General features: G+C 37.2%; 5 protein-coding genes across 8 annotated transcripts; 3 read left to right on the top strand and 2 right to left on the bottom strand.

The window, feature by feature from the left end:
• Window positions 1-1733: 1733 nt before the first annotated feature.
• On the bottom strand, window positions 1734-3194 carry LOC137719547 (heavy metal-associated isoprenylated plant protein 31). Of its 2 annotated transcripts, none has more exons than XM_088691975.1 (3): window positions 3057-3194; window positions 2751-2829; window positions 1734-2164 (listed from the first exon to the last, which is right to left on the bottom strand). In XM_088691975.1, the coding sequence occupies exons 1-3, from the start codon at window positions 3177-3179 to the stop codon at window positions 1836-1838; spliced, it is 531 nt and encodes a 176-aa protein (XP_088548101.1). In that variant the 5' UTR covers window positions 3180-3194; the 3' UTR covers window positions 1734-1835. The 2 variants fall into 2 exon arrangements, with proteins under 2 accessions (XP_088548101.1, XP_068314685.2); XM_068458584.2 differs by having other exon boundaries at window positions 3053-3173.
• A 3184-nt stretch (window positions 3195-6378) lies between these two features.
• Window positions 6379-10735, top strand: LOC137720333 (uncharacterized). The gene is made up of 6 exons (XM_068459385.2): window positions 6379-7070; window positions 8469-9061; window positions 9362-9554; window positions 9744-9808; window positions 9945-10155; window positions 10228-10735. The coding sequence occupies exons 1-6, from the start codon at window positions 6909-6911 to the stop codon at window positions 10588-10590; spliced, it is 1587 nt and encodes a 528-aa protein (XP_068315486.2). The 5' UTR covers window positions 6379-6908; the 3' UTR covers window positions 10591-10735.
• Window positions 10736-11172: 437 nt separating this feature from the next.
• Window positions 11173-14180, top strand: LOC137721509 (uncharacterized). The gene is made up of 6 exons (XM_068460604.2): window positions 11173-11470; window positions 12098-12699; window positions 12971-13163; window positions 13267-13331; window positions 13414-13624; window positions 13710-14180. Exons 1-6 carry the CDS (start codon window positions 11381-11383, stop codon window positions 14067-14069), a joined length of 1521 nt encoding a protein of 506 aa, XP_068316705.2. The 5' UTR covers window positions 11173-11380; the 3' UTR covers window positions 14070-14180.
• A 337-nt stretch (window positions 14181-14517) lies between these two features.
• LOC137720847 (actin-depolymerizing factor 7) lies at window positions 14518-18805 on the bottom strand. Of its 3 annotated transcripts, XM_068459957.2 has the most exons (7): window positions 18440-18805; window positions 17955-18096; window positions 17101-17192; window positions 16846-16945; window positions 16217-16257; window positions 14915-15168; window positions 14518-14817 (listed from the first exon to the last, which is right to left on the bottom strand). In XM_068459957.2, the coding sequence occupies exons 1-7, from the start codon at window positions 18728-18730 to the stop codon at window positions 14667-14669; spliced, it is 1071 nt and encodes a 356-aa protein (XP_068316058.2). In that variant the 5' UTR covers window positions 18731-18805; the 3' UTR covers window positions 14518-14666. The 3 variants fall into 3 exon arrangements, with proteins under 3 accessions (XP_068316058.2, XP_068316057.2, XP_068316056.2); XM_068459955.2 differs by lacking the exons at window positions 14518-14817; window positions 14915-15168 and having other exon boundaries at window positions 15919-16338; XM_068459956.2 differs by lacking the exons at window positions 16217-16257; window positions 16846-16945; window positions 17101-17192; window positions 17955-18096; window positions 18440-18805 and adding an exon at window positions 15459-15615.
• A 3714-nt stretch (window positions 18806-22519) lies between these two features.
• Window positions 22520-25181, top strand: LOC137720555 (tubulin beta-1 chain). The gene is made up of 3 exons (XM_068459638.2): window positions 22520-23050; window positions 23213-23482; window positions 24234-25181. Exons 1-3 carry the CDS (start codon window positions 22657-22659, stop codon window positions 24911-24913), a joined length of 1344 nt encoding a protein of 447 aa, XP_068315739.1. The 5' UTR covers window positions 22520-22656; the 3' UTR covers window positions 24914-25181.
• Window positions 25182-25446: the final 265 nt, after the last annotated feature.

Raw genomic sequence — 25446 nt, 5'->3', positions numbered from 1 at the left:
CCCTATGGCCTTTTGGCCCTCGGTTGGAGATGGTTTTTTTTCACAAGGCTATGTTTGGCCTATGGTCCTCTGGCCCCTCTGTTGAAGATGGTAAGAAATATGACTATGCACTGTTCATTCAAATATTAATTTATTGGAGGGCTAGAGGGCTAAAACGAGCCTTCTGGCCCTCCTTCAGTTGGAGATGACCTTACAATTAGCAAAATAATTTTACTACATAATGTATTTTTCTTTATTGTCGTTGAATGAGTATAAATTTCAAGAGAAAGAAACATGCAACTTGGAGCTCAAGACTTCATTACTTTCAAATGACCAATCAACTTTGTAGAAGAAAAACTACGACATTGTTTTACTTTTGAATGTACATATTTAAGTTTCATAGTATTTTCTTGCCTAAACAACTTAAAAATGGTGTATTCGTCGTTGGAAACTTAAAAAATTTGACTTTAATATTAACCAACTAACTTAACTTTTATTTTTGTCGCTGAAAAATCTTTATAATTACTACTTTACCATACAGCATGTGCATGAACAATTGGCTATGTAACTATCACTCATTAATTTGGGGCTATCGAGTCCCCTTTTCAAATTCAACCTTCTGCCCCAAGGTGCCCATGAAGATGAAATGTCCAATCAAATTCCACGTTGGGGTTCTAATTAGGCTTATTTACACTAATGGCTTTGGAAATTCAATCCTCCTCTTACTTTGCCCCATAAAAATCCAAATGTATCCCATAACTCTTTAAATGTTTATTGTGTGTCTCACTCCACCCCTTACCATTAAATTTTGTTAAATTTGTGTTTATTTTGTTGACATGTCATGCATGTGACTCACACATCCAACGAAAGAGGAAAAGGTGGAAAAAGAAAAGAAATCTATCAACAAAAACCATTGGTTAGTATCGTTGAAAATTTTACAAAATGAGACAAACATCGAGTTTTATAAGGTATTGATGTAAATAAGTCTTCTAATTATGGCATTGGAAACTTGGCAGTGAAGTTGCTTGGGGCACACCTACTGGAAAAGATGATGACTTTTTTTGTTGCTCTTTTTCAAGATTCTCTTCAACGCACAACCACAACTTTTTGCTTGGTCTCAATTATCCAACTTTATTATTTCATTCCCACTCGTATCGTGAATGTTCAAACTGCAAGTTGAAAGCTCAATATGCTTCTCCAAGTGTAACGTTTGATTAATCTAACTTAAGTCCAAGACTTAATTACTTTGAACACATATAAGTGATTTAATTGTTTAAGTTTGAATAAGTTATCCGATTCACGAATTTCAAAAATTAAATTCATTTAATGATACATAATATAAGTGACTGATCTAACTTAAGTTCAAGATTTAATTACTTTGAACACATATAAATGATTCAATTGTTTAAGTTTGAATAAGTTTTCCGATTCATGAATTTCAAAAACCAAATTCATTTAATGATACCAAATGTAATCGTGATGATTTAAAATTTTAAATCTAGCCTCAATTAAAATTGACTACCACTTCACTAAATTAACTAATTCATAAAAATACATCTCAATAGTTTTAAAGGAAAATTATTTATGCACACTTTCTTTTTTACTTTTTGAACACTCCTATTTTTTATCGCTGTTGAGTTGAACAATCAAGGTTTGAAAACTCTCACGTAACTCGTACACAACATATTCTCATTTTGAAAACTAAAAATCAAATGAATATCAAACGAACCCTAAATCTTAAAACTCCTTAAAAAGAAATGAACAACTCAAATTTAAAGCATGATATTAAAAAGCAAGCGAAAGGAGCTCAAAAACAAGTACAAAATTAACAAATTAAAAAAAAAAAATTTAAGTAATCACATGATAGCACAAGCATGCGGATTGTCGTCGCTAAAAAGCGAAGCAATGGCCTCGTCGGACGCGATGGCGACGGAATAAACCGACGGAGTATGGAAGAAGGTGTGGACGCCGGTGGTGGTTTCGTTCTTGTAAGTGTCATAGTAATGGTTGACAATGTAGGTAGGGTACTTGTAAAATGAGGCAAAGTGAGAGTATCCAGGAAAAGGCCATGGCTCTGCTGATTTCCCAGCTCTCTTAATTGCCTTCACCACTTTCTTTTCCTCCAATGCATACCCCCTCACTATTATTTTCTGGATCTCCATTTCTACTTCCACCTCTTCCACTCCTGTTAAAATTGTAAATTACATTTGTTAAAAGTGAAATACAAAATAATAAATTATAATTTGAAATGCTGGGTAGGCCCAGATCTCATAAACAATAATGACTTATTTGAAAACGCTTTTAAATTGCCTGAAACCGTTTTTGAGAAAAATATTTTTAAGTTGTAAAAGTACTTAAAATGTTTTTTTATATTTCACTTGTATTTTTAATTAAAATAAAAATTTGAGGGAGATTAAGACGTTAATAAAAAAGATACTAACCGTGATTTATATACGAAACGACTTATTATTTGCTTAATATATTTCCATTTCTATTGTTCCAAATTGTAGTTGGTTTGCAGTGGAAAGAAATACATAATATGTGACTCAAAAGCAATGAATACATAATTAAAAATGAAAAATTAAGGAAGAATAAGACGTTAATAAAAGAGATACTAAACCGTGATTTATATACGATATGACTTATTATTTGCTTATAATGTATTTCCAGTTCTATTGTTCCAAATTGCAGTTAGTTTGCAGTGGAAAGAAATACATAATATGCCACTCAAAAGCGAAGAATAAAAACACCCTGTTTATTAGGTTGTGTACCTTTGAGTTTGGAGAGAGCTTTCTTCAACTTGGAAGCACATCCTTCACAATCAAGGTTTGGAACTCTCACCTCCACAATCTGCAAAATCTATACATTGTCAATATATTTTCTTATTTCCGCAGTGATGACTCTGTATTTGCGTATGTGTGAGTTTTTACATCTAACCGCGGATATACATTAGTATCACCCTATCTCACAGTCTCACTAATAAAGTATTGAGTGAGATGAGTTGATGGTAATATATTCTCGATTATGCTCTAGTTTTTCTCCTGAAGAGAGAGAGAGAGAGAGAGAGACTCACAGACATGGTTGTGTAGCTCCAAGCCTCCAATGAAGGTATCAAGAGACCACAACTCTAGTATTATATATGCAAGAGGAGACCCAACACACACACACACACACACACACACACACACACACACACACATATATATATATATATATATATATATATATATCTAGCAAGCATGAGAAAGAAGGTTCACGCGTGGAGTGGGAAAGCGTGAGTTTTGGTAGTTAGCTCAACCTCCAAAGCTAATCCTCTTCTTCTGTAATCTGTATCACTTTAACAACACAGTCTACAGTGCATTTTTCAATTGTTTTGACACGCTCCAAGGGAATGATGGACAACACTAATCAAAACCATCATTTATCTCCCCATTTGTGTATGGCATGGCATGTAGGACCTTAATACTTAATGACCAAGTGGCATAATCCAACAGTACTTGTTTAATTGGCTCCGCATGACAATATATTATTGGACTGAAACGCTACAATGTCAGTAAATTAGTTCTATGTCGATCTCCTAAAAGCATCTAGGAGTCTATGACATACAGGTCAAGTCTCTGTCTAAAATAGGTTCTGAACTCCTTAGTGGCTTTTGTTTTTCTGTCTCCACTTCTTACAAAGAACAGAAAACTGTATCAGCTTTAGCACTTCGAAGAGAAATTCACAACATAACAGAACAAAACTGCTTTCGTTTTTCAACACAACTTACAGAATCCCTAGGAATCTGCAGCTTTAAAGTTTAACTTTGGAGAAACATCAACAAAGATGAACAAAGCTCTACACACATACATACATATATATATATATAGAGAGAGAGAGAGAGAGAGAGAGAGAGAGAGAGAGAGAGAGAGAGAGAGAGGATTGGTAGGCCTAGTCTGTAGCGTTAATATGTTGGAATTGATATCTTATGATAATTTTATTCTCTTCAGTCACGTCAGTGTTATGTCTCTTCAAGATCAGAGGCTTTACCGTTGCCATAATTTGTAACGCCTCTCTTCGGGAGCATAATGATCGTGACAATAGTTTTTTGAGGAAGAAAAAGCTTTTGGTGCTGTCCCTGCTGGCATCCATAGACAGATTCTTACATCTTACCGGGGTATATTATGTGGAAGTATAATGCTCATCACGTGACTCAAGCGAGATAATTTGTGACATCTCAATGTTTTCAGGCATTTCAAATTTACGAATTAACATGAACACATGAACCAAAAAAAAAAAAACACAAGTTAGATTATGAACACTACCGATTGAAATGAACTCGGAACCGATTAAGGTGAGTAATTTTTGCATCCATATTTTCATCTCTTGTACATTTTGATGAACGAATCAACAGAAAATCATTGAAAAAAATTAACGAAAATACGCACAAGGTCAAAAGGATTGCGAAAATTACTTCTCATAGTTAATTGTTTTAGCTTCAACAAATTTTTGGTTAGATGGGGGCCCAAAGTTGCAGAAAGTAAGCCTGGTTCCGGTGAAGCCATGGCCATGTTCTATTGTCTAATTTCAAGACAAGGATGATGTTGCTATAATTTGATGTATGGTGTTAAGATAACGTATAAAAAGGTAACAACTTTCGGCTCCACCTCCACAAATATGAATTCAAGTCCAATTTAGAAGGGCCAAAAGGCCCATAACGCCATCTGTCTCACATCCATTTTCATTTAATGTAATAATACTTCATATATAAATTATTGTTGCTAGAATTAGCATAAAATAAAGGAATTTTTTTAACTTTAATCATTTAAGAAGATTGAAATTTAAAATAAATTCGGTGTTAGATTATATATTAATTATAATCCCTTGATGTGTCCTTAATTTGAAATAATTAATGTGCATTTTATTTAATATCTCCCATTAAATATTTAAATTTATTAATATACAAAATTTAATTTATTTTTTGACCAAAAAATAGTTTTTTAATTTATTAATTTTATTTAACGTTCTTCAAACTTGAAAGACTCAATTAATGTACCTAAATGTGTGTACCGAAATGTATTATATTGAATTAATGTATTTAAATGTTAGTACCGAAATGTATGTACCAAAATATATGCATCGAAATATATTATATTAAATTAATGTACCTAAATGTGTGTACCAAAATGTATGCACCAAAATGAATTATATTGAATTAATGTACTTCAATGTTTGTATCGAAATGTATGTACCGAAATATATGTACCTAAATGTATGCATAGAAATGTATTATAATGAATTTAATATAACTAAATGAATAAGACAAAATACATCGAAATATATTGTATAACAAAAATTAATTTACCTAAATGTTTACAACAAAATATATTGCAATAAATGAAGAAATTTTTGGAAGTGACGAGAACACATACCTAAGCAGGACAGGTGGTGTTCCTAACCAATTAAAGTTTGACAGCTAAATTTTGACTTACACTCACTTGGACTAGGTGATTTATTTATTAATGGTGATTTATTTATTATTCAACGGATAACGAAGCCTTAAGTTAAGACCACTTGTTTCCCCTCATCCTACTAAGCGTGGAAAATGATTCCTGCACAATTTGTTTTTTATTCTTGTTATACACTCTCGACGGTATAAAATGAAAACAAAACTAGTTGGTCCCCACTCAGTTGGAAAACGTCTCATATCTACCCAACAAGTTATGGTGAAAATAAATCCTCAAGACTAGTTGGTCCCTACTCACAGAGAGTTTGGTATCAAATTTTGGAGCAAAGTCTTGCAAATATCCTAATGTTGGTAAAATAACAAAAAGAATAATACTTGATTACTTAAAAGATGAGTACGAGTTCTTACTCAAAACTGTTTGTTATCGATTCATAAAACTTCGTATTTATGATAGATCATTTAGTCATTGAATTGTATGAATGAAATTTGTAAAAGTATTACGAACCATCAATATATTTTTATAATACATTGACTAAACGACTTTAGTTTTAATTCTTTTTTTTCTTTTTTAAATAAGTTTTGTAATGTGATTCATAATATGAAAGATTTTGATCACAAGCATAAAACTTCATGATTTGAACACCAATTTTTTTTTAATACTGTTCCTAGTCTTATTCATCCTTGAATAGAGTTCACACTCATAACCAAGCATTGTTGTAACAAAAATATGAAGCAAACAACAAACGAGGAGCCACATGATCACATGAAAAAAAGGTAATGTTAGGTAAACTAAATTTATAGATAAAATTTATAAATTAAATGTTGTGTCACTAATAGGAATGAGCACGTTTATCAACGTTTAAATAATAATTTAATATCAAATTTCATATCATTTAATTTACAAAATTTAACCTAGCTAAGAAAGTCTTACTTTGAAAAATATTAACTATTCAGCTCCTGTGTTCGTATGCCTTCCCCCACCTCTCATCTATCTCTTCTTTCTTTATTCCTTCTATTATTTTTCCTTTTTCGATCCAACATTTTTTAACCAACTTTCCTTTTTCTCAGTCTCCGATCTACTGTTAGTCGTACCAAATTTTGCTAATTACCAAAACAATCCTTTTCAATTCGGTCATTTCTCCATTTTCCTAAGCAAGTTCACGATCTAGATCTCATATCATATTTATTCTCTGCCTCCGCCTCCCACATCTACTTCCAGCATTAATTCAACTTCCACGCTCAATTAACCAACAAAAACTCAACCTTTTCTCATTGGCTCCCAACCAAACGCACCAACTTCATCTGCTCCATACAGCTTCAACCAGCCAAAACTATTCCCGACCCGTTTCAGGAAACAAGTTCCTCCTCTTACCCAGTTGACCAAATCCCTGGATTTTTTCCACCTGTGAAGTCAAATCTTGGTTCTCAGAGAACAAGAAGGAGGGCGAAAGGATAATTTAGAGAGTGTTTGCGGAGAAAGGGGATGAGAGAGAACGAAAGTACGCAGAGGCACTCCTTGTACACTCACTTCACAGAAGCTATCTTATATTTGCGGCCATTTATGAAGTCGCCTGCGAGATTTTCCGTTGTCTTCGTCTTCCTCCTCTTCGGCGCGTTTGTCTGTACGCGCCTTCTCAACTTCCCTGTAAGTCTTTTTGCTCCATACTGTTTTTGACACACCTGTTTGCAATATTCATTTTTTATTTCCTCGTTTTTTATTAATAGTTTTTCATTTATTTTTTTTCCAAACATTGATAATTTTATTAGTTATATTTTTATATTATCTATAGAAAATTGTTATTCGTACCTTCTAACCTTTTTCCTAGTTCTTGACATTACCATTTGCAGATGATATTACGTTTCTACTATTCAGCTACGTGAGTCGAAAATAATTTTTTTTATTATTTATAAAATAGAATTTTTATAAGGAATTGTTATTAGTATTCTAAAAATTTCATTTAACACTCTAAACTTTCTATAATTAAAAAGAAAAATATGTGTAGAATGAGATTTTTAGAATGTTAGTAACGATTCCCTATATGTTAATCTAATTGATCTAATGTTCGATTATTTTTTAGTAGTTTAGACTATTAAGGACCATTTTTGTATTTATAAAAGGGAAACTGTTATTAGCATTCCAATAATTTTATTTTACACTCCTCACAAATGTATTATTATTTCTAATTATAGAAAGTTTAGTAAGATGAGATTTTTAAAGTACCAATAACAATTTACTATAAAAATTCTATTTTATAAATATAAAATATTATTTTCGACTCACATAGTTGAATAGTAGAAACGTAATATCATCTGCAAATGGTAATGTCAAGAACTAGGGAAAAAGCTAGAAGGTACGAAAGTCAAACGACGTCTGTCAAACGGCATGAATCGATGCCGTACGTCGTGAGAATAATGTAGGGCTGCTTAACATTTGCCGTGACAGTCGGTTAAAGTGCTGTCCTAGCATGCATTGATGGGACCAGCACGTAGGGCGGTGTCTCACCTCTCACCCTTGACGTCTATAAAATGGGGCACCTATACTTTTTTTTTTTTTTAATTGACGATAAGTGTGCGTCGTTAATCGAAATTGACTAACTCATCCCCAAAAGAATATGTTAATCCCAATCCTAATCAAGGTGTCGACTGCATTGTTCGTAGAAAAATGGACAAATAATTATTTTGGTCCAACTAGTTTGGCAAAGTTTCACTTTGGTTTTTGTAGTTTCAGTTGTCGATATTTAGTCATATACTAGTGGTGTCGTGAAAAAATTTCACTTGTGTAAGTTTATCTTATATTGTCTATCTCAAACCCGAATAAAAAAGAAGAAAGAGTGTGTTAAGTAATCAATAGCCGGCACTATGTTTTTTACGTTGAATCCCTATAACTAATTGTGACATGAAAAATGTTGTTCTCGTCGTTAGATGACAAAGGAATGCATGCTTGTTGGTGTTTGTGTTGACGTAAAAAATGTTTACCTCTTTTAGGTTATTGGTTATACTATTTGACATGCATCTTTGCTTTTGCGTCGAGTGACAAACACAGACTCTAGTTGATACTTCGCAAGGATCAGTAGTAACGACCGGAGCATCCCAAAAGCACCCTCCCGAAACTCCTAATATTCCCAAAAGTCCTCCACCCAAATTGGAAATCCCACTCAACTGCACTGCCTACAACCTCACACGAACTTGCCCATCAAACTACCCTACCACCTTTAGCCCAGAGCAAGATCCCGACAGTCCATCACCACCACCTACGTGTCCGGAGTACTTCCGTTGGATATACGAGGACCTAAGGCCATGGGCCCAGACCGGGATCACAAAAGACATGGTACAGAGTGCCAAGCGTACGGCCAATTTCAAATTGGTGATCCTGAATGGCAAGGCGTACTTGGAGACGTATCAGAAGTCGTTTCAGACGAGAGACGTTTTTACATTGTGGGGGATCCTACAATTGTTACGGAGGTATCCAGGGAAAGTGCCTGATTTGGAGCTCATGTTTGACTGCGTTGACTGGCCCGTCATTTTATCAAGGTTCTATAGCCAGCCTAATTCCACGGCTCCACCACCATTGTTTCGCTACTGCGGTGATGACAGATCACTCGATATCGTCTTCCCCGATTGGTCGTTTTGGGGATGGTATGGTTTCGTGACCTTTTTTTTATCTTTTGAAATCATGTTTTTCATTGATACAATAATTCATAACCTTAGCCCTTCATGGCTTGTGCTACAAGTTAAGTGAACATACTGATAATCTGCTAGTAATGCTAATGAATTTATTCAATTGGGTGCACAGTGCACCCTTAGAGTATCAGTCCTACACTAAACGAATCACAGTTGACGATCCAAAGATGGATTGTAATGCCAAATGTAGATTGGTGTAATTTTATTCTTATATCCGTTCAAAAATGATATGTAGGTTCCCATTTCGTTTTGTAGGTCGGAGATCAATATAAAGCCATGGGAGCTTTTGTTAAAGGACCTAGAGGAAGGCAACAGTAGGAGCAATTGGATAGACAGAGAACCGTACGCTTATTGGAAGGGAAATCCATTTGTTGCTGAAACCAGGAAAGACCTGCTCAAATGTAATGTTTCCGAGCAAACGGACTGGAATGCTCGCGTTTATGCTCAAGTACCGTCAACCAATTTCTCCTTTGGTTAATTGTTCCTATTGTACCTCTAATCTGCCTATTAGCAATAGTACCATTAACCAATTTCTCCTTCGGTTAACAGTTCTGACAGTTGCTGCTTAGTAAAAAAATTCAGACCATGTGTAGCAATGGTACAAAATCTGACAATGCTTTTGCAAAATAAATCGCAGGATTGGATTAAAGAATCAAGGGAAGGATACAAGCAATCAGATTTGGCAAGCCAATGCATTCATAGGTAGAAACATCCAACTATCAGTTGGAGTTTAATTTGGCTGAAACTGCTTTAATTATTGTCAACATATCTATAATCCGGTTTGCCCATGCTGTAACTAATTGCCTGACTTCCGTTCCACTATGCACAATCATTGCAGGTATAAGATCTACATAGAAGGATCTGCTTGGTCTGTGAGTGAAAAATACATTCTTGCATGTGACTCTGTTACCTTAATCGTTAAGCCCCGCTACTATGATTTCTTCACAAGAGGTTTGATTCCAGTGCACCACTACTGGCCCATAAAAGATGATGACAAGTGCAGATCTATTAAGTTTGCTGTTGACTGGGGCAACAATCATAAGAAAAAGGTAATAATTTCGATTGTTAGGCTTTTTCCGCAGATTTCCATGTTTGTTTACTTATTGCATTGGTTTCTTCAGGCACAATCCATTGGAAAGGAAGCAAGCAAAATGATTCAAGAGGATTTGAAGATGGACTATGTGTACGACTACATGTTTCATCTGTTAAGCGAATACTCAAAGCTCTTACAGTTCAAGCCCACCATACCACGAAAAGCGGTTGAGCTCTGCTCGGAGGCAATGGTTTGCCAAGCGCAAGGGTTAGAGAAGAAATTTATGATGGACTCTATGGTGAAGGGTCCTGCCGAGAGGAATCCATGCGCCATGCCTCCGCCTTATGATCCGGCGTCTCTTTTTGCATTACTTAGGAGACAAGCAAACTCAATTAAACAAGTGGAAACATGGGAGAGGAGTTACTGGGAGAATCAGAGTAAGCAATCATAGAGATAGGGTTTCGTAGATTGATGTATACAGATGATTTTCCATATATTTGTTCCATCCACGCAAACAGAATTCTATACAAACTAGGACAAATGGGATATTATTAAATTATGATATTTTTAGTGGAATTGAAAGAAAATTAAAAATACATATTACTGCTCACTCGGGCCAAGGCCGGCCCTGAGGAGGTTCGGAAGAGGCGATAGCCTAAGGCCTCACGTTCTGGGGGGCTGATTCATGTCACAGTCACCTTCTCCGGCATCTTCTTTTTTTTTGAATTAATTCAGTTTAATGTACATACTGAATTATCTAAATTTTTGGCCGTCGGATAGTGTGTGAAAAATAAAAAGAGGTGTGTGCCTTAAAAAAATTCGTGCTTTGAGTTTTATGAGTTTCAACCAGTCAAAACAAAAACGATCTTACTATTTCGAGAAATAAGTACCACCACTTAGATCCGTGGAATTTGGTTTCCAACTACGGATTTAGAAACATGGTTTTCCACAAAACTACGAGGACTCCCAAAAACTAGTTAACAAAGATTGTAAAAGAATATACAGACATTCAGAGCCAAAAGTAATTTTTTTTTTTTAAAGAAAACTTCGGCAGTATGAGGGAGCCAAAAGTTCTACTCGTTGTCGTACGGATCAGATAAATAACCTCGGGGATACGAGGGAGCCCAGGGTACTACTTGTCATCGTACGGATCAGATACTATTTTTCTGTCAACCGGGTCATATATTTATAGCCATTTGAGTTTACAGACAAGGGCACTATCTTTATCTTGCGGCCATTTCATGGAGTCGCCTGCAAGATTATCTGCCATCTTCGTCTTCCTCTTCGTCCTCGTCGGCGCGCTTGTTTGCACACGTTTGCTCAACTCCTCCGTAAGTAATCATAATATCACCATCTGCCACCATTATTTCCAATATTCATCTTTTACTCTTGTTTTTATTTTATATTTTCTAATCATGAAGAACGTACAAGGCAAACGATGTTTGTCAAAACGACATTAATCAATGTCGTATGTCGCGAGAGTATATGTTCCTCGGGCAATCACTTACTTCTAATGGGTTTATGGCGCTAATTTCTATTTTTAAGAAAATTTTTGATTAGAACATTATTTAGTCAAAATATAACACGTGTTACAAAACTAGACCGATGTATCCTCTTACGTTTTAACTAAGCAATGTTCTTGGCAAGTGGAGATACCCATCCCACAAGGCTGTATCTTTCCTCTCTCTTCTAAGGGTGAAGGCAATCAACCTGTTACATAGAAGTTTTTTCTAGCATATGTTGCAAGTGTATTCGTTAATGTGAACTTCGTAGGTATTATTGGGCCACATATCGAGTAGAGTTGATTACTAAAATCCTTCTAAATTGCGCTCCAACTATTCGCACCCCCTATGAGTGTGTTGTCGTATAAGATCAGTCATTACGCTCTCTTTAGGTTTATTGGTCTATATAGCATTTTACTGATGAGCTTTGTTTTCTTGTTTCTCCATTTTTAACAGACAGAGACTCTAATTAGTACTACTACATCTCAAGTACCTACATTAACCACCAAAACATCCCAAACATACCCTAACAAAACCGGTCAAATTCCCCAAAACCCCTCGAGCCAATTGGAAATCCCACTCAACTGTACTGCCTACAACCTCACAACTACCTGCCCTTCGAACTACCCTACCACATTCCACCCGGAGCAAGATCCTGATCGTCCATCATCGCCCACGTGTCCGGAATACTTTCGTTGGATACATGAAGACCTACGGCCATGGGCCCACACCGGGATCACACGGGACATGGTGGAGAGGGCTAATCGGACGGCCAATTTCAAGCTGGTGATTGTGAATGGCAAGGCTTACGTCGAGCAATATGAGAAGGCGTTTCAGACCAGAGATACTTTTACAATATGGGGGATCCTACAGTTGTTACGTAAGTACCCAGGGAGAGTGCCGGATCTGGAGATGATGTTTGACTGCGTTGACTGGCCCGTCATTTTGTCAGGGGATTATGACGGACCCAACTCTACTACTCCACCACCGTTGTTTCGCTACTGTGGGGATGACAACACACTTGACGTTGTCTTCCCAGATTGGTCCTTTTGGGGGTGGTAAGACTTGTCGACTTTTTCTTTTCTTGTTTCGCAAGAAAATCTGTTTTTTTAGTTGACAATTGGTGAAATATCCCCTTCATATCCCCTTCTGAATGTGATCGTAATCTCTTCTCATGTTACTTGGTTCTGTGATTACAAAGAGGGGAGCGTATACTTGAGATTGTTGAGAATCAGGCATTAGGGTTTCGGCCTGATCGACGGTCCAAAGATGAAGGAATACATTGTTTGAACGTGTTTGTGAAATTTGTTTACCTTCTTCCTTGTGTAGGGCTGAAATCAATATAAGGCCATGGGAGATTTTGTTAAAGAACCTAGAGGAAGGCAACAAGAGGAGCAAATGGCTAGATAGAGAACCATATGCTTATTGGAAGGGAAATCCAACTATTGCTGAACACAGGCAAGAACTCATGACATGCAATGTTTCTGACCAGTATGATTGGTATGCTCGCCTTTATGCTCAGGTACTTTTACCTAATTATCTCCCTCTCATTTTGTTACTGTTCCGGTTTTACCATTGAGACCAAAAGTACAGAATCTGACATTGTTCTTGAAAAATGAATATAGGATTGGTCTCGCGAAGCACAGGAAGGGTTCAAGCGATCTGATTTAGCAAGCCAATGCGTTCATAGGTACAGTTTATGACTGCGTATTTATTGAACTTTCGACATTCCTAATTGCACTACTTTGCTCATTCCATGCACGATATTGCAGGTACAAGATCTACATAGAAGGCTCTGCTTGGTCTGTGAGTGAAAAGTACATTCTTGCATGTGATTCTGTTACGTTGATAGTAAAGCCCCGTTACTACGATTTCTTCACGAGAACTTTGATGCCGCTGCACCACTACTGGCCCATAAAGTATGATGACAAGTGCAGATCTATCAAGTTTGCTGTTGATTGGGGCAACAGTCACCAGAAAAAGGTACTGTAATTCAATCGTTACGCCTTTTCTGCAGATTTCAACATTCATTTTTGTTAATATCATTACTTTTGATTGGTTTCTTTAGGCGCAAGCAATCGGAAAGGCATCAAGTAAGTTAATTCAAGAGGACTTGAAGATGGACTATGTGTATGACTACATGTTTCATCTTTTAAACGAGTACGCAAACCTCTTACAATTCAAGCCTAGGATACCTCAAAAAGCGATTGAACTCTGCTCGGAGGCAATGGCTTGCCAAGCAGAAGGGTTAGAAAAGAAATTTATGATGGAATCTTTGGTGAAGGGTCCTGCAGTCGGTGAACCTTGCAGCTTGCCTCCGCCTTATGATCCGGCGTCTCTTTTTGAAGTGCTTCGTAGAAAAGAAAGTTCAATCAAACAAGTAGAAACATGGGAGAAGAATTACTGGAAGGATCATGAGCAGTCATAGAGAGGGTTATATATAAACACATACACATAGATATATATGTACTGGTGTATACAACTAGTTTTGAGTACTTACAGCTTAACCTATCTTATGATTACTCCTTTCTAAATATTATTAGCAGAAAGATTTTCCACTACAAGAACAACAACAAAGCCTTATTCCACTAAGTGGAGTTGGCTATATGAATCCTAGAATGTCAATGCGCTCGGTTTTACGTCAAGTCTTCTATTAGCTCCAAGTACTTCATATCTTTTCTTAAAGTCTCCGTCCAAGTCTTCATGGGTCTTTCTCTAAACAAACATATCTCAATTTACTTTTCTTTCATTTTTTTTCTCTTGAACTTGTCATCTTAATTCCAATCTTGAATTTTCGACCACTTGATGAAACCTTGAGATTCTGAAGCAGAGATGAAACCTTGTATTGACTAAATTAAACACATTGATGCAAGAAGTTGCAAATCATAAAAGAATTCATAATATTACAATAAAGTACACGGTTGGTATTGAACCCATACAAAGAAGAAGAAAATTACAAAAACAAAACATCTTCTCAGAAAAATGGACAAATGTAATTGTCAAGTAAGGGTTGAAGATCTGCTGCTTAAAGAGCTCGGCCCTTAATAATGTCGAGGCTCATTTCGCTCGGATCAGTTGCCTGCAACTCGACTTGAATGCCGTCAAGTTCCCTCTTGAATCGATCTCTAGAGCTTGCATACACCATCTTCATTCTCACCTTTGATATCTCAGGAGACCTAAGAAAATCAAGTTTCATGCATAACATTAGCACCTTAGAAAATGACGCTTAATAAAGGAAACAATTAACGCAAATTAGCTCAGTCGATTGATTACCATGCAATGAAGAAGATCTTGCTTTTCTGGCAGTTCTCAGAAGTGGTGAAATCAAAATCGAAGACAGCATAGCGGCACTCATCAGCAGGCAGCGACTCCGCGAAATCCTCATATGTTTCATCTGGGCTGCCAAGTTTCTCTACCACCACTTCTTGTTTGTCAATCTTGAATACAATGAATCGGTAATTTCTCTTCGCTTTTAGCTCCCCGAACTTGTGTTTGCATTCATCACTCACGGCCATGCCAGATACCGCCTACCCCAAACCAAAACCAAACCAAACCAAACAACCGTATTAAAAACCTTATACATATTACATATCTGAGGGGGAGGACGTTGCAAGAGCGATATTCTAATCTAATCCAAACTATAGAGGAAGGGAAGCCCGTGCTCTGGTCAACTTGGCTACGATCATTTATGCCAATTATGTATTGTTCACAAAAAAGATTTCAAAAAGCTTTTGTTAAATCGAAGTTAGATTAAATTTGTAACATGCGTCTTAACCTTTGTCATTAATTATTTTATTTTGAGAGAGATGAGACATACCATTTTGTCGTCGGAAGAGAGACGGGAGTGCAGTGAGAAATGAAGAAGAACGCCGGAAAAGAAAGAGATAGATGGAAAGTATAGCAACAGAGGGAGAGAGAGCCTTATTTTTTGGGGGAGAAGGGCATAAGAGATCAGAAATTTGCGGGGAAGTAGAGAGTTTTAAGGGACGAAACAGAGGTTGAGAATTGTCTGAAGCTTCTATGGCTGATCATGTCCACAACTAATCAACTCCTTAATTATGTTATAATGTTTGATTTGGATACTTTAACATAAAAAGAAAAGAAGAAAGGGAGGTTCAACGAAAAACTCATGTACTGTTCACTTTAACGAAAAACCACATTTTTATACTAAAAAATCAATCATGGTACTATTCACTTTATCATTTATTTTGTATTTATCGTAAAAACTCAAAGTTTTCATATCATTTTCATTAGTTTTCGTAAGAAATAAAGAGTCATTTATTTTAGGCAAGAGAACTCGAAACAATTTACGATAAATAACAACTCAAGGTTTATACATTAAGAACTACAAAAATCATTTCTGAACACCGTCGGACTATTTTAGACTACGGCAAAATCGTGATGGTGCCAATGCTACGTGACAGAAGTGAGCCGTGCCATACAAAAGAACGACTGGAAAATTGACTCTTCGCTCGTGAAACGTCATTATCCAACGAAATTCACTACTTTGGGTCCTTGTTTCTTCTTCTTCGATTTTACAGTACTTTCTTGTGAAAGAGATGCAGAACCAACTACATCTGCAGACTTGTCTTGTGTACCGCCACTTTTCTTCTCATCTATGAAACTGAAATCGTCCTCAAGGTCGTCTCCACTGAGAAATTTTGTAACCTTTCCTCTTGGCAGATCACTTTCTTTCCCTGAAAAGTAGAAGGCACAAAATATTCAAAATCGACGAGAGTACTTTGTAAAAGACCTGAAAATACCACAACTTTTGTCATTATATAGTACTAAAATTGTGAGAGGGTGAAGGGAGGAGCCGACATCAGTTTTTTTCTAAAGTAGGTTATCCAAACCTGCCCAAGAATTAAAACCCGTTATTTAAGAATATGATTGATATCGTATAATTGGACAAAAAATTCAGAATCATTTGCAGAAATATGATCAAGGTGATTGTAGTTTTGCCTAATCCTGAGGGAGTCAGTATTCCCCATAAGATAATGAAATCAGAAGAGTAAGGAAGAGCTAGATATTTCTTTCCAACGCCTTGGTCTAACATCAAATTGCTTAAAACTTAGACCTGCGCATTTATGCCACGTTAATCTACTACTAATTTGTTGGTTAGAACATCAGATGATGAAAAAGTAAATTGAGAACTCAAGAACTCCAAGGAAAGACAAAGTAAGGAATTCTAATGGAAGACTTACACGAGTGAGCAGATCTACCAGCAGACATCGAACTGTTGCTTTTGTTAGGACAATCCTTCGCCAAGTGTGTTACACCCCCACAAATTTTACAACTACCACCCTGAGAGATGAAATTCATTCATATAGGGAAGTGTCAGATTTCATTCATGAAGTAAATTGGCTCGGATGGCTCAAACTTCAATCAATAACATCTATGTCCTGAAAGTTCAACCCCTTTGCTATGACAAGTCAATTAACAAATATTAATTCATTTACCTTTGGATAAATCCCATGAGTATTTTCAGGGCAGTTCTTGCTCAAGTGACCCGTCCCATTACAGATGAAGCACTTGGCAAATTTAGTTCCTCCTGCATTACCAGATAAACAAAATGATTAACAAAGCAGTAACTGGGTACTCAAAGTGACATGTCCCCCATCTGTAAAAATGTTATTATCAGAGTGCACATGTCCCCCATCTGTAATTGGGTACTCAAAGTGACATTAAACCCACTCAACATGATATATGCTACTTGCGATGTATAATTAAAAACTCGATAATGACAAACAAATATCCCATTTGCAATTATCTGAGTAATGTGTACAGCCCCGTAGAACTTTGGGAAAAAAGAACACATGATGAAAGACTGGTGGTGGGAGGAATTTGACAACTCATATGAGCTTTAGACAAATATCCTCTTCTAGACTTTTTCTTTCAGTGGCATGCAGTTCTGAACAACATATTATATGTCAAGTTTTCAACCCTCCTAACTATTCAAGTTCATGTTTATTCAAGCTACATTCAATGTCCCTCCATAAATTTTTTTGGATAATACGTCAACAGTGAAACCAAAGATTTTAGCGCAAGGATTACTAATTTCAGTAAAGGTAAATGATTTCAGCTGGAAATTGTTCAAACCTAGTGCTTGCCAATAATATATGCTACTTGTGAATCGTGATGCTATAAACCATTGCATCGCTCATGTAAACTTCAAATGCATGCTGTCATGTTTAAAAGACCAATTGACCACCACTACACAGACACACTAAAGAACAGCCAATTAACAGCTTCCCATATGCACCATCCAAATATTAAGCCAACTTAACATAACCTAATCGATTAGAAAGATTACCGTCTTCAAGAGGGTAGGGGCAGTTCGAAAGCGAATGTCCGTTTTCCCCACAATTATAACATAACTTCTCAGCCACAGAATCATCTTTCTTGTTAAGGCAATTCTTGATGCTATGCCCACGTTGTCGACAATATAAACATATCTGCAAGAATCAGATAATCACAACGATATCAAAACAGGAATTTCATCCAGTCCACAGTCCACAGTCCACACCATAAATAACCATGTCTCAAATAAAAATCCAATTCCATTAACTTCTGCAAATAACCATTCAAAAAGCCAAATTCGATTCAAGCATCCACCGCCATTTCCAATTACTAAGAGCTAAACAAAACATACCCACAAACCCATATGCATTTATAATCCATTTTTCCAGTTACACACACGAATTTCATTTCGACGACATATACCAAGTTTCATCAATAGGAGAAATACCCAGATAAAGAAAACTCAAACTACATCGGACAATTGAAAAAAGACCACACCTTGTGCTTATCCCACTGAACTTTCTCGGGGCAGAGCTTGGCGATATGTTCGGTGGATTTACAGATGAAGCAGCTGTCGCCGGGCTTCATGCCGGGGACTCTGAGGGGGTGTTTTCTATGGGGGTTTTTGCTGGGTTTGGCTGGGTCGCTGGGTGCTTTTTTGCTCTTGAACGAGCTCTTCTTCTTGTCCTTCTTCCTAGTTGGGTCTTTGGGCGGAGTCGGCTGTTTAGCCAGTTCTGGGTGTTCTGCTCGGAATTTCTTGCGAGCTTCTCTCTGTCTCTTGCTCACCATTTTTGTCTCAGACGCCGAAACGAGAGCTCTGGGGGTTCTGGAGGGTTTTGGGAGAAGCAGTAAAGGGTTCCACCGTTCAAGGGAACTGGAAAGGGAACTCTCGTATCAAGCTACTGACTTGGGCCACGGGCCCCATGGACCTGGCGTTGTTTGTGTTGGTCCGGTAGGAGTGATGACTAAATGGGCCAGGCCTTCGAACTTCAGCACGATTCTGTTGGGCCTTGGGTCCAATACAATTTCAGCCTCGGTCAATCTCTATAAAACGACCATCCGATTTTTCTTGCACATTTCGATTGAATGAGAGTACTCTCCGGATCTTCTTTGTGAGGATTTTAAGGATCTTCAAATTATGTCCGTTCATCGTATATCATGCAATCAGTTTTCGTCAGATACTACTCATATTTAATTTTAAATAAAAGTACTTAAAATGATTTCTGACCAAACAATATACGATGAACGAACATGATTTGAGAATCTCCAGGATCCTCACAAATAGGATCGGAAGAGGATGCTCATTCATTTCAATTAACTTATCTGACACCTCCTCCCCACCAAAAAAGGATCAAAAGAGAAACTGCCGAACTCAAGAACATGAGTGTTGGGTTTGCTTGGAATGTAAGCAAACTAAAGGTGTGGCACTGAACCATGTGAGAGCTATAACTTTTCAGCTCTTTGCCACTGGCCTCCTCCTAAGCCAATAACCGCCCTTTGAAGTCGGCGAATAACTTTTGTATAACGGAATTGTTATCGTTGCGGTCCTATAATAATTACAAATTAATCATATATTGGTTTTGTATTTGAAGCATGAAAACGCGTGGTAATGCATAATTCGCTTTGGACACAACAATTGTGGCATTCTTGTTGTAGTTCAATATGTACTGTAATATATAGCCTTTTCATTATAAGTTCATATCCTCGTATTACGAAAAATTAGCCTTCATGCACGCGCTCATGCGCGTGCATAAGACATCTTTTGAATCACGGCATGCTACTTACAACTTACATGTTTTAAATGTATTTGTATGCATAAATTGACAAAAGAAAAGTCATATATTTGAAGTAAATGAATAATTTTAGATTATGCTAGAAGAAACCCTTCATAAACAATTAAAGCAGTCAAATTCACATAATAAAATCGGTTTCTATAGAATTTAGAAAATAATATTTAATAAATAATTGATTGAATCACATTAGTGCTAATCCATTGTGATGATAAATCAACCCCCTCCCCCTTAATGTAGATAATATTGTTTGTTAAAAAAAAAAAACAATCATTTGACAATTAATTTAATCACATTAATATCCGCGAGCAAAATACTTTTTTTTTTTATAAAGAAAATAATATTTAACAAATAATTAATTGAATCACATTATTGCTAACTCATTGTGAGGCTAAGCCCACCACATTTTCCTTAGTGTAGATATTTGTTAAAAAAAAAATATTTGACAACTTATTTAATCACATTATTATCTGTGTTCGAAATACATTTTTATAACCGACATTACACGCCTCTTAAGATGTTTTAAACACAACATTCATGATTATTCTTATTTTTTATTATTTTTTTCCCCTTCATGGGCACCATCAACTTTCGCTCATCCTTCTATTTTTTTTTTCTCTCTTCCCACTTATATTTATATTATATTTTATAATGATCAGATTACCAAATTACCCATGCATTATTTGATATATTATATTAGGCTCCTTTTGAATTTTTTTAGTTGAGGGGCAATTTTGTCCTATGATTTTTTGTTGAAGCTGTGACCCCAAAATGGGGCTCTGGCTTTCTATATAAAAGATAAGTTGTATGTAATAGGTTTTATAGCTTCATCTCTCTGCATTCTCATCACGTAAAATAAATAAAGTTGAAACAGGCTACAAGTAAGTCTCTGCAAAAATGAGTGCACATCGTGAATCAATAGCAATCAAGTAACATTGTGATAATGTTAACAAAATTTGGTCTTCTTTGGTAGTGGGTTGTTGCCATATCTTAGTAGCTTTAAAATCATGGAGTTTCTTAGCTTTGGCACGAAGGGTGGAATGATGGGTACACTTGATCTAGCTACTTCCATCTCATTCCATGATGATTATGATAATGACGATGACAACATTGCTTATTTCTCTTAGATGGTGATCCACACTTCTCTTTTTACCTCTCACACATTTTTCTCAATTTTCGACTATTGAATCCGTGGAGGACCATCGGTGACTATGCTTTCATAAAAGCATTATTGGGTGGTGGTTCCTCTCTTTTCTCCTGAACCCCAAACAAAAAAAAGATATCGTCACCAACTCAAAAGAATTGAAGAATATCAAATGACATAAATTAACAAAAAAATATATACGATGTAAAAAAGATTGTGTGGGTAGCACTACCCAATTTTCTTGTGGGCCACTTTCACTCATCAAAGATTGAGTAAAAGGTAGGGTTGGCATAGACGATGTTTATTTTAGTCTCCAACTAATAGGATCTCACTTCACTCGTGGGCCAAAAATATAATAAGAAAATGCTTGAAATGTGACATTTAAACCATCTAAATAAAGTCTCTTAATTTAAGTGTCGATAAATATACACCACACTTCATGCAATTGGTTTCATATTCAATAGATGTGAGAGTTCAAACCACCATTTATATATCGACGACTTGTTCTAAATTTTCCCAAATTGTTTTTAGCTGTTTTATATTAATGAAAATAGAGATTCAAATTTAAGACCCGTTCGACTATTACAAAAAGAAAATGAGTAATACTATTAGACTATGTCTTAGGACTAGTTTATAAGTGATTATCCATCAAAGATATGTTTTTTTTTCTAATATTACAAATGCTAAAACCTTATAAAAGAGATATTCTTGTGTTCGAATGGCCACATTATGCACTATACACTAAAAGTGAGATCGTAAAAGAAGGGTGGGATCATAATACAAAAAGATGACGTGTTTTACGTTTATGACCAAATAATCACATAATTTGATCGTCTGACCTAAGAATTAAGACATAGTGTGAAGGAATAAACACATGCTTGGTGATGTATCCCAAATTTTGAGGAAAAAAAAGATAAAAACACTTGCTTAAAAAGCACTCTTACCAAAATTAAAACATAAACACACACTAAATTTCCTTTTTAGTGATTATTTTAAAATAGAAGTAACAAAAAGGTTCAAAGTGCTACTCATAGTCACTCAGTATTCCGGTGCAGTAGTATTCCTCTCCATTTAGAAGTGAGAGGTCTTATGTTCGAATCTCGTGGATGGCGAATTCCATACCAAATTAGGCTGCCCATTGTGTGACTTTATCAAACTTCTCATCATATAAAAATATCGATACACTAAAAAAAAAAAAGAAAAAAAAAAAGAAAAAAATGTGCTACTCACGTGACCGACCCTCTATAGTCTATTCCAGTCACGTGTCCCGGCGCGGAACTCATGTGCGACTCTGCAAGAGTTTCTCTTTTCTCTGTGCCCCCATCCAAACCAAATCCAGCATTACCCAGTTAACCCACAATTCCGCTGGCGCGTAACCGTCATTCCCCTCACAGCGCGTAGAACACAATCTCTGCAGTCGTTTCTCAAGCGTTAAACACCCCATCCCTGCAACCACACCAGTCCTCCGTACTCCTTAACATCGAACCGTCCACCAAAAAAGACTCAAACATACCGAACCAAATCAACTGTTGAGATTCTCTCAAGTCTCTACCGTGATTGCACAGGATCGGACCCTTCTGGCTTCCAAAATTACACGTTCGCTTTTCAAAATTTAAATTCCCACTCAAACCAAACGGCGCCGTCAAACACGTCCGTCATCTCACCCGCTATAAAATACCAGACGTCAGTCCCTCACTCTCCAAAACCCTTCGTCTTCTTCCTTGACCATTTCTCTCTCCCAGAATCTTCTTCTCTTTCTTCACTCTCTCTCCTCCACCAAAATGCGTGAGATTCTCCACATTCAGGGAGGCCAGTGCGGCAACCAGATCGGCGCCAAGTTCTGGGAGGTTGTCTGCGCCGAGCACGGCATCGACTCCACCGGCCGATACCAGGGCGACAACGAACTCCAGCTCGAGCGCGTCAATGTCTACTACAACGAAGCCAGCTGCGGGAGGTTCGTCCCACGGGCCGTCCTCATGGATCTCGAGCCGGGAACCATGGACAGCGTCAGATCAGGGCCCTACGGCCAGATCTTCCGCCCTGATAACTTCGTCTTCGGCCAGTCCGGCGCCGGAAACAACTGGGCTAAGGGTCATTACACCGAAGGCGCCGAGTTGATCGACTCGGTCCTCGACGTCGTCAGGAAGGAAGCCGAGAACTGCGATTGCTTGCAAGGTATTATTTCGAGTTCGATTTTAGTTTCTAGATCATTAGATCCGTGTGCATTTTCTGAAATTTCGAGTGTTTGGAGACAAGATTTTGATTAGACTCTGTTTGGATACAATTTCTTTGTTTAGTGTGTGCGAATTGTGAGGTTTATGACTTGTTTGGCTACAGGATTTCAGGTTTGTCACTCTTTGGGTGGCGGGACTGGGTCCGGAATGGGAACTTTGCTCATTTCCAAGATCCGTGAGGAGTACCCGGACCGAATGATGCTCACATTCTCCGTGTTTCCGTCGCCGAAGGTGTCCGACACCGTCGTTGAGCCATACAATGCAACTCTCTCAGTTCACCAGCTTGTTGAAAATGCAGATGAGTGTATGGTTTTGGACAACGAAGCTCTCTACGACATTTGCTTCCGAACACTGAAGCTCACTACTCCCAGCTGTGAGTTCTCTTTTCTTTTGTTTGTATAATGTACCCTGTTGAGTCATAATCATAGTTTTTGAAGTTGAATTTGAATGTGTTTAGGGTACTCTCTCGGATTTAGCATTTATCTGCGGGATTAGATATTTTGTATTGTATGCTTATGTCGTGTAAAATTTAATTGGAATTGTGAATTGGAGGAATAGTGGTTAATACATTGGTTTTTCGAGAGTGAATTGTTCATTTTTTCCCTGTTTGTATTTGTATTGAAAGTGCAGATGATTCACTTTGTATGAAGTATTAGTTATGCACTTTGGGCTTTTGATTATTTGTGTGTTTTTCTGTATTGACAAGATATGGTTGAGTCTGTTTGCATTGGTATGGTTGTTCTTTTGCCGCTCCTTTTGTCTCGGGTCACTGTTTTGTAAGTTATGCAATTTGACTAATTGGTCCTGCTTATAAACACAGAAGCCTGTAGCCTTGTGCTTATAGGTGGGACGCTAATTGTTTGGCACTGCCGCACCTGTGCAATTTACGTTCACTTGTACTGTGTAGCTTCTTTTGATGCTACATTTTTCGAATGCCTTTAGAAATTGTCTTTAAAATGGCTCTGTGGTTACCTTTTGTATCTTATAAATGTTTATATGTTTAGATTCTTACTTGTTGGTCTAGTTTGCAAGACAATTTGAGGGCAGTAGATGTTTTTGATATTTAGTTCCTGTTGCTACGTGAAACACGACGTGATCTAACCAACGATTTCTCATTGGTTCAGTTGGCGACCTCAATCATCTTATTTCTGCTACCATGAGTGGCGTAACCTGCTGCCTTCGTTTCCCTGGTCAACTCAACTCAGATCTCCGCAAGCTTGCTGTTAATCTCATCCCATTCCCCCGATTGCACTTCTTCATGGTTGGGTTTGCTCCGCTGACATCCCGTGGATCCCAGCAGTACAGGGCCCTTACTGTTCCAGAGCTTACTCAACAGATGTGGGATGCAAAGAACATGATGTGCGCCGCTGATCCACGTCACGGGCGGTATTTGACTGCTTCAGCCATGTTCCGTGGCAAGATGAGCACCAAGGAAGTTGACGAACAGATGATCAATGTTCAGAACAAGAACTCATCCTACTTTGTTGAGTGGATCCCGAACAATGTCAAGTCCACTGTTTGTGATATTCCACCAACGGGTCTGAAGATGGCTTCGACCTTCATTGGCAACTCCACATCCATTCAGGAAATGTTCAGGAGGGTGAGTGAGCAGTTCACTGCTATGTTCCGCAGAAAGGCTTTCTTGCATTGGTACACCGGAGAGGGAATGGACGAGATGGAGTTCACCGAGGCAGAGAGCAACATGAACGACCTTGTTTCGGAGTACCAGCAGTACCAGGATGCTACAGCCGATGAGGAGGGTTACGACTATGAAGAGGAAGAGGAAGTTCAGGAGGAGGCTTGATCTTGATCGCAAATGTTCTCTTTTTTGTTTGAGTTGTGTTGTGGATTTAAATACGGTTCTGTTTGGGGTTTGGATTGCTGGATTCTGGTTCGTTCTTCGGCCATGATTCGCGTGTTTGGTTTTTTTCATTTTCCTTAGTTTTTAGATGGTAGCAGTTGAGTTGTCTGAAAATATGTTTATTGAATGTGTTAATCGAGTCTATGATATGAGGGTGGTGTTAAGTAAAGATTAAGATGATTAAAAATGCATTTTTGTTTCTTTTGTCAAATTGTTAATCTTGGATTTGCCTTTAATTCATGAATTGATAGAAAGTTTTGGTTCGTGTTTTTAGTTTCGGTTTGATTTTCAATTGGTTCGGTATTCAGTGTGATTTTTTTCAATTTTTGGTTTTTCGAACCCACTCCTATATTTTGGTGTCTATAAAAATTCCCGTTTTCGATAATCAGATTAAGTAGACCATCCAAACCACTCAGGAGCCAGCCTTTGCATTAAGATATGTACCTACATGGAGGTAAATCTACTTTGTTCCACTG

Source organism: Pyrus communis, chromosome 1, assembly GCF_041283825.1.
Source record: "Pyrus communis isolate YQ-2024b chromosome 1, ASM4128382v1, whole genome shotgun sequence".
NCBI lineage: Eukaryota > Viridiplantae > Streptophyta > Magnoliopsida > Rosales > Rosaceae > Pyrus > Pyrus communis.
The sequence above is the reverse complement of the archived record's forward strand: the minus strand, read 5'-3'. Positions and strand labels throughout refer to the sequence as shown.

Excerpts from the sequence above, each read along its gene's own strand:
- LOC137720333 (XM_068459385.2), top strand. The coding sequence starts at position 6,909 with ATGAGAGAGAACGAAAGTACGCAGAGGCACTCCTTGTACACTCACTTC. Across the intron at positions 9,062-9,361 it reads GATTGGTCGTTTTGGGGATG|GTCGGAGATCAATATAAAGC; the intron begins GTATGGTTTCGT and ends TTCGTTTTGTAG. Across the intron at positions 10,156-10,227 it reads GCAACAATCATAAGAAAAAG|GCACAATCCATTGGAAAGGA; the intron begins GTAATAATTTCG and ends TGGTTTCTTCAG.
- LOC137719547 (XM_088691975.1), bottom strand. The coding sequence starts at position 3,179 with ATGTGTGTGTGTGTGTGTGTGTGTGTGTGTGTGTGTGTGTGTGTTGGG. Across the intron at positions 2,830-3,056 it reads GCTTGGAGCTACACAACCAT|ATTGTGGAGGTGAGAGTTCC; the intron begins GTCTGTGAGTCT and ends TAGATTTTGCAG. Across the intron at positions 2,165-2,750 it reads AGCTCTCTCCAAACTCAAAG|GAGTGGAAGAGGTGGAAGTA; the intron begins GTACACAACCTA and ends CAATTTTAACAG.
- LOC137721509 (XM_068460604.2), top strand. The coding sequence starts at position 11,381 with ATGGAGTCGCCTGCAAGATTATCTGCCATCTTCGTCTTCCTCTTCGTC. Across the intron at positions 11,471-12,097 it reads CACGTTTGCTCAACTCCTCC|ACAGAGACTCTAATTAGTAC; the intron begins GTAAGTAATCAT and ends CATTTTTAACAG. Across the intron at positions 13,164-13,266 it reads ATGCTCGCCTTTATGCTCAG|GATTGGTCTCGCGAAGCACA; the intron begins GTACTTTTACCT and ends AAATGAATATAG.
- LOC137720555 (XM_068459638.2), top strand. The coding sequence starts at position 22,657 with ATGCGTGAGATTCTCCACATTCAGGGAGGCCAGTGCGGCAACCAGATC. Across the intron at positions 23,051-23,212 it reads GAACTGCGATTGCTTGCAAG|GATTTCAGGTTTGTCACTCT; the intron begins GTATTATTTCGA and ends GTTTGGCTACAG. Across the intron at positions 23,483-24,233 it reads GAAGCTCACTACTCCCAGCT|TTGGCGACCTCAATCATCTT; the intron begins GTGAGTTCTCTT and ends TCATTGGTTCAG.
- LOC137720847 (XM_068459957.2), bottom strand. The coding sequence starts at position 18,730 with ATGGTGAGCAAGAGACAGAGAGAAGCTCGCAAGAAATTCCGAGCAGAA. Across the intron at positions 18,097-18,439 it reads TTCAGTGGGATAAGCACAAG|ATATGTTTATATTGTCGACA; the intron begins GTGTGGTCTTTT and ends TGATTCTTGCAG. Across the intron at positions 16,946-17,100 it reads CTCATGGGATTTATCCAAAG|GGTGGTAGTTGTAAAATTTG; the intron begins GTAAATGAATTA and ends TTCATCTCTCAG.